At 51.0% G+C, this 7,277-nt stretch overlaps 1 protein-coding gene across 1 annotated transcript in view; it reads right to left on the reverse strand.

The window, feature by feature from the left end:
* The window catches only part of PADI6 (peptidyl arginine deiminase 6), a 29,363-nt gene extending 27,797 nt beyond the window's left edge, over positions 1-1,566 (reverse strand). Inside the window, exons 1-2 of the mRNA XM_054435975.1 lie at positions 1,401-1,566; positions 512-689 (exon numbers count right to left, since the gene is read on the reverse strand). Coding sequence (XP_054291950.1) covers positions 512-689; positions 1,401-1,492 — 270 coding nt within the window. The 5' untranslated portion in view covers positions 1,493-1,566. The remainder of the gene's footprint in view (positions 1-511; positions 690-1,400) is intronic.
* Between the last annotated feature and the right edge of the window lie 5,711 nt (positions 1,567-7,277).

Here is a 7,277-nt window from a genome sequence, read left to right on the forward strand (position 1 = left end):
TAAATAAAAGAAAATAAAAAAAAATGCCATGACAGAGGCCAACACCCCAAAACATGATCCAAGCTCTCTAGCATGTAGCATGCATTTAGGACACCTTAGCTATTAAATCTCTTTAAAGTCTCCACATCCAGAAGAGCTACCTTCACCAAAAAGCCCATCTGAGTTACACTGCTAACACCTTAAAGCCAGACTGTGGCACGACTAGGTTGGAAGCCAGCCTAGCATCACCGTCAGGGGCTCGCATGGCTGAGATGAACTTGCCCAGCTTGAATCCCAGTTCTGCTGGTTGCTGACTTGGCAGGGCACCTTCGCTAGGTGCCTCCGTTTCTTTGTAAAATGGGGTCATGGAGTACCCACCCCACTGGTCTGTTGCAAACACTGGATAAGATCAGACGTGCAAAACAATGTGTTTCACAGGCTCGAGTCACGTCTGCAGCCAGGAGGGAGCCCCAGTGGCTGTGTTAGGTCCCACCCCTGGGAGATGCCCCTCACCTCTTCCCCTGAGGCTTACCTTATCCCCATCCACTGAAGGGCTGGGCGATATCATCTTCACTGTGGCGTACGTGGGATCAGACAGGGGCCACCAGATGGTGGCATCCTCCTTCTCAGAAATCACTGTGTTGGCCATATTGATCAAGACCCTCCCAGAGCCATGGATGGTGAAACACTGGCATTTCTGGGGGGCACACCTGGTTTGCCCGGTAAGAGACATGCGTCAAGGCACAAACACTCACCTTCTCAGCCTAGGAGATGACTGGCATGGGGGAGGGGACGGCTCCCAAATCCTCATTCTCCTTAGGGTGTTGAGGCAGAGTGGTCTGGGGTCAGAATGGTCTGGGGTCCTTATTCCTACCACCCCCTCCCAAAGGACCCCTGTGTTTGCTCTCTGACAGGCTCTAGCCCAAACCCCACCCCACTACCGACACTGCAGAAGTTACCACGTCTACATCTTAGTAATAAGCACCCAGCTCCCAAGAAGGGAGGAGCCATAAAGGATCCCCATAAAGAAAAAGATCAGGGCAATGGACTTAGGAGGTTGTATTGTGACCCTGCTGAGTCACCTCCACCTGCAGGCTCCAGCATCTAGCAGTCTCCTTGGCCTACTCCTCACAGCCCCCCGAGGCCAGCGTCCCCACAGTTTCACAGATAGGGGAACAAAGAGACCAAGGCACTTGCCTCACTAAGAGTCCATGGCAGCTGCTACAGGGCAGAGGCAGGATTTAAGTCAGAATCCTGCGTGGTTGGAACTGGGAGGCCCCCCACTAGAGACCCAAGGCTTCCCAAGATGGGGCAAGATGGTGAGGCTAGAGAAGTAACCCCCAACTCCCAGATCAAGGGGACTGGGTCCCAGGCCTGCCTGTCTCTGTCTGCCACCTCTGGCAGAGCTCCTAGCACCTCACCCGCTGAGATCCAAGCAGATTTCTGTGCCCAACACACAAACGGCATGGGCAGGGCTGTCCAGGGACAGGTGGACGATACTCTGGAAGGACATGGCTCGACCCTCCACACTGACCACCCTCAGGCCTGCACCGCAGCTCTCACTCGGCACAGCAGCCTCAGGTGCCCCAGGGCTCACCCTGCCCTCCCCTGTTATGTAGTCCAGGCCTGTGCAGTCCACCCCCTTGTTAAGAAGGGGAGGGGTCAGCAGCTGCCCAGGTGTCACTGATTTTCCCTCTCAGCGCTTCCTCGTGGCTGAGAGTCAGGGGAGCAGGTGGCATCAGAACCCCTTCATCACCAATTTATCAGGCAGCTCGTGCCTGCAGAGCTGCAGGCCAGGGGAGTCTGAGGCCAGTTGCTTAGGCATCTCTGGCCTTCAGCTGGGAAGAGGAGGGGCTCTGGGAAGTCGGTGCCTTGGAGTGATCAACTTGGCCATGTTGCTGGATGACTCAGCTGGAAGCTGTCGGGGCAAATACCTGCAGCGGGCAGTTGGGAGCAGTTGACGGTAGCGGTTAGGATGGCAGTGTGTGGCAGCATGCCAGGCTCTGGGGTCTCAGTTCTAGGGTGTTGTGTCTCCTGGAAATTGACGAAGGAGCTCGGCAAAATGCTGGACTGGTGGTTTTGTTTTGTTTTTGAGACAGGGTCTCTATCACCCATGCTAGAGTGCAGTGGCGCAATCACAGCTCACTGCAGCCTCAACCTACCTGGCTCCAGTGATCCATCTCAGCCTCCCAAGTAGCTGGGACTGCAGGTGTGCACCACCATGTCCAGCTGATTTTTGTATTTTTTGTAGAGACCAGGTTTTGCCATGTTGCCCAGGCTGGTCTCGAACTTCTTGATCCCAGAAATCCTCCTATCTCGACCTGCTAAAGTGCTGGGATTACAGGCGTGAGCCACAGTGCCTGCCCAGACTAGGTGGTTATTAACCCTCTGGTGGTTTCAAAAATTATCAAGGGTGCTTGTTAACATTGCAAATTCCTGGGCCCAGAAGGTCTAGGGTGTGGTCCAGGAACCTTCATCCCAACCCCCAGTGATTAAGGTGAGCTCCTTCATTACAGCTGTGTTGGGGGGGGTGGGGGCACAGCAAGTGTTAGTGGAACGAATACATCAAGCCAGGGTCATCAGCTGCTACTCATCTCAGTGGAGCCCACAGAGCAAAGAAATAGGAACTCTTGCTCTGGCACAAGGAACTTACATGACTTACTTTAAAACTGTGTTCGTTTCATGTCTTAAGCTTGGGTTGAGCTTTTTTTTTTTTTTTTTTTTTTTTGAGACAGGGTCTCACTCCGTTACCCAGGCTTGAGTGAAGTGGTGTGATCATGGTTCACAGCCTTGACCTCCCAGACTCAAGTGGTCTTCCCACCTCAGCCTCCTGAGCAGCTGTGACTACAGATGTGCACCACCACGCCCAGCTAATGGTTTTACATTTTTCGGTAGAGATGGGGTCTTGTTATGTTGCCCAGGCTGGGTCATGCTTACTCTTGAATAGGTAGCACAGTCGCATGGTTCCAAGTTGAGTCTCCCTCCTGCCCTGTCCCTTACCCACCTGTAGGTGGAGGTAGTGACAGTGTTACCCGTTTCTTGTGTGTCTTTCCAAATAAGTGTTATGCATGACCAAGTAAATATGTGTGTGTATCCTTTTCTTCTCTTCCTCCTCAAATACTAGCATACAGTTAGATAAATTTGAAGGGGCTTTATGGTGAGAAAGGGAAGGACGTGGAGTCTATTTTAAGGTTAAGGGAAAAAGGCTTCTGCAGGTTCCTTCAAGGTTACATCTTGAGACTAAAGAGAAAAGTTGTAAAATGCATTCAAAGTTAAGCTGCTTGGTTACAATTACAAACTTTTCAGTTCAGTGGAGATGCCCCTGGAAGCCCATTGGGTTATCGTTTTTGAGGAAGGACAAGGAGGTCATTTAGTCATTTGCTCCACAAGAATTTGTTGAACACCTACTATGTCCGGGGCTCTTTTGCTCTTTTCTTCTTTCCTCCTACTACCTCCTTCTTATATAAACGGTAGTATGTGCCACCCAGTATTCCATACCTTGCCTCTTTCACTTCATAGTTATACTGGAGAGAAGTTCTTCGTATCAGTACGTAAAAAGCAGCCTTAGCTCTTTGTACGGCTGTGTATTTTACATAGGGTTGTACTGTAATATAAACATTTGTTTTCAGCCTTTGCTCTGATATGCACCCAGGTATACCCAGCACGGGAGGTGGAGATGAGGTACTGAGTGAAGCCTGCTTGGTCAGCCAGGCTGGTTAAATTTGCTAGTTGCAGTAAAAAATTCTCTCCCTGGAGGTTTTAAGTACTCAACATAACTTTCAAGGATGTCTGTTTTAGTTGCTTTTGGAGGCAGGGGGTGGGTCAGCAACACCCAAAACACCGCTCTGGTTGGATTGAAAGTGGCAAAATTAAACAGGCAGGAAGCACTCAGCATGCAGAGGCTCTGATGAGACTCATCCCAAAGGGCTCACCCACCCTCATGCACAAGCGGCCAGAGGCAGCTGGAGGGAGAAGATGGGTTGACTGGGGAGGGGTCGCTGAGGTCCAGTCCAGGCTCTGGGGTCTGGAGGAGGGCAGCCTGGAAGCTCTGACCTTCCCCACCCTGGGGCAGCCCTGTCTTGGGCCAGGGCTCTGTCTGAGCACAGTGAGGAAGGCTCCTCGCCCAACCTCGTGGACAGAGATGAAAGGAACTCAGACCCAGAGCACGTCCTGCTCCCCTCCAGGGGCTTCCTATTCACCACTGAATCCCCAGCACCTGCAAAAGAGCCCCAGACATAGTAGGTACTCAACAAATTATTGTGGAGCAAATGACTAAATGACTTCCTTGTCCTCCCCCTGAAAAGATAATAACCCGGCCAGGCACGGTGGCTCAGGCCTGTAATCTCAGCAATTTGGGAGGCCAAGGCGGGTGGATCATCTGAGGTCAGGAGTTTGAGATCAGCCTGGTCAACATGGTGAAACCCGTCTCTACTAAAAATACAAAAATTAGCCAGGTGTGGTGGCTCACGCCTGTAATCCCAGCTACTCAGGAGGCTGAGGCAAGAGAATCGCTTGAGCTGGGGAGACGGAGGTTGCAGTGAGCCGAGATAATGCCACTGTACTCCAGCCTGGCTGACAGAGCAAGATTCTATCTCAAAAATAAAATAAAGATAATAACCCAATGGGCTTCTAGGGGTGTCTCCACTGAACCGAGGGGTTTGTGATTGTAACTGAGCAGCTTAACTTCAAACGCATTTTACAACTTTTTTTCCCTTTCTCCTTAGTCTCAAGACGTAACCTTAAAGCAAACTGCAGAAGCCTTTTCCCTTAACCTTCAAATAGACCCCACGTCCCTCCCTTTCCCACCATAAAGCCCCTTCACATGTATCTAACTATGCTAGTATCTAATTATGTGCTTATTTAGAAGTTCCAGGCCAGGTGTGGTGGCTCACACCTGTAATCCCAGAGCTTTGGGAAGCTGAGACGGAAGGATTCCTTGAGCCCAGGAGTTTGAGACCAGCCTGGGCAACATAATGAAACCCTGTCTCTAAATGATGATAATAGTAACAATAAAAGAAGTTCCAGGGGCTAATCTTGAGACAGACCAAGCCTGGAGACCCAGCTGCAGAATTCAAGAGATTACCTCCAGGCAGCTAGCCAACAACTCAGCACATTGCTGAAATGACGTCAGCCCATGCTTTAGTGGGGACTGAGACCCGAGTTAGCCATGGAAACAAGACACAGACCTTGTACTCCTCACAACTCCTGCACGCCTCATGTACCAAATTTCCTTTTTTTTTTTTTTTTTTTTGAGACAGTCTTGCTCTGTCGCCTAGGATGGAGTGCAGTGGCACCATCTCCGCTCATTGCAACCTCTGTCTTCCAGGTTCAAGCGATTCTCCTGCCTCAACCTCCCAAGTAGCTGGGATTACAGGCGTCCACCACCATGCCCAGCTAATTTTTGTATTTTTAGTAGAGAAGGGGTTTCACCATGTTGGTCAGGCTGGTCTCAAACTCCTGACCTCAGGTGATAAGCCCACCTCGGCCTCCCAAAGTGCTGGGATTACAGGTGTGAGCCACCACGCCCAGCCAGAGTTTCCCTTTTTAAACTCTTGCCTTCACCCCAGAAAGTCGAAGCGGTTGCTTTTGATGTGAATCCAACCACTCCCCCATTGCTAGTTTTGGTAAATAAAGTCACCTTCTACCATATTTTGCTCTTGTTATTGGGCTCAAGCTCTCCAAGTGGCATTGGCTGGACCTGCTTGGGTTACATGATCATAAAGTAACTTTGTATTGACTCCTGCACTCCTCACATGCTTATTCCATGCAGAAGTTCTCTCTCGGCAACTCAGGTTTGCTCATCATGCTTAAGCCATCAGAAGTCCCACGGTCACTTGAGGTCACTGTGGTAGGCACTGTGGTATGCCACTGCGCCCCCCTTTAGGGGGAGGCACTCATGCCCCCAGCTGCTGCGAGTGCCACAAGTCTCTCTTCTGGAATTGCCTTCTGTGCCTAGGAGCGGCTTCTGGGGACAGCCACATCCAATGTGGGGGGACAAAGGCCAGGTTGCCTTGTCTGAATGCAGGACAACTCTGAGGCCCTTCCCCAGCCCCCAAGATACCCCGTGCATTGCCTGAAGCCTTGAGGCAACTGCATCCCAGTTCAGTATCTCCCTCTGAGACCCACACTCCCTCCCAGGTGTGCTTCCTGAAACACCCTCCCCCGGCACCCCCCATAAACCTCCTGCAGGCAAATATCCATCTAAGAATCTGTTTCCAGGAACCAGACATAAAACATTCTCAATTCAGGAGTTGGAAAGTCGACTCCCACACAAAAGACTCGGTTTTATAAAGGGGAATCTTCACCCTTTCCTATGAGGGCTTAATGCAGGTGCAAGGCTTAAGAGCTGTGGAAAGGAAAGGAGGTGCCTGGCTTATTTCTTTCCTATTCTGCTGGCTGCAGCAGGCGTGTGGTGATTTCCAACCTACAGTAGGTGGAATAATGGCACCCAAGAGAGATCAGGTCCTAATCCCCGGAACCTGTAAGTCGTCTCATATAGAAAGAGTCTTTGTTTGCAGAGAGGTGAATGAAGATCTTGGGATGGGGAGATTGTCCTGGACTATCCGGATGGGCTCCAAATATCACCACAAGTGTCCTTAGAAGGGAGAGGCAGAGGGAGATTTGACACACACAGAAGAGAAAAACATGTGACCAGGGAGGCAGAGATTGGCATGAGGCAGCCACTAGCTGAGGAATGCTGGCAGAAGCTAGAAGAGAAACTCTCCTCCTAAAGCCTTTGGAGCTGGGATGGCCCTGCTGATACCTGAATTTCAGCCCAGTGAGACTGATTTTGATCTCCTGGTCTCCGGAACTGAGAGAGGGTCCATCTCTGTTGTTTTAAGCCTTTTAGTTCGTGATGATTTGTAACAGCAGCTTCGGGAAACTCCTATGTGGTCTCTGGCGAAGGGAGAGGTGGGAGCAAGGCAAAAGGAACAGGGAAGTTTTTGTTTGATGGGCACGATCAGGGGATGGCTCTGTGCTCTAGGGGGCTGGTAGCACTTTCTCTCCCGTGGGCTTCCCTGGCTCCTCCAGAGACACCTCCCACCTGCAACCCATATGTGGCTGGGGTAACATCTGCGTATCTCCATGTCCCCTGATGCCAGGGGTGCCTTATCCACCAGCTTGTCTCTGAGTCCTTCCCCAGCCCTAGGAATCCACCAAAAATCTTCAGTTTTATCTGCTAAGTCCTGTTCGCTGCTCGAGGCAGCCCTATCGGCCAGGTTTGGGGCTGAACTCATACCTTCTGGTCCACAGAAACACTCATGTCCTTTGCTTCAGCACATTTGGGGCTGGGGGAG

This window comes from Pongo pygmaeus, chromosome 1 (genome assembly GCF_028885625.2).
Source record: "Pongo pygmaeus isolate AG05252 chromosome 1, NHGRI_mPonPyg2-v2.0_pri, whole genome shotgun sequence".
Lineage (NCBI taxonomy): Eukaryota > Metazoa > Chordata > Mammalia > Primates > Hominidae > Pongo > Pongo pygmaeus.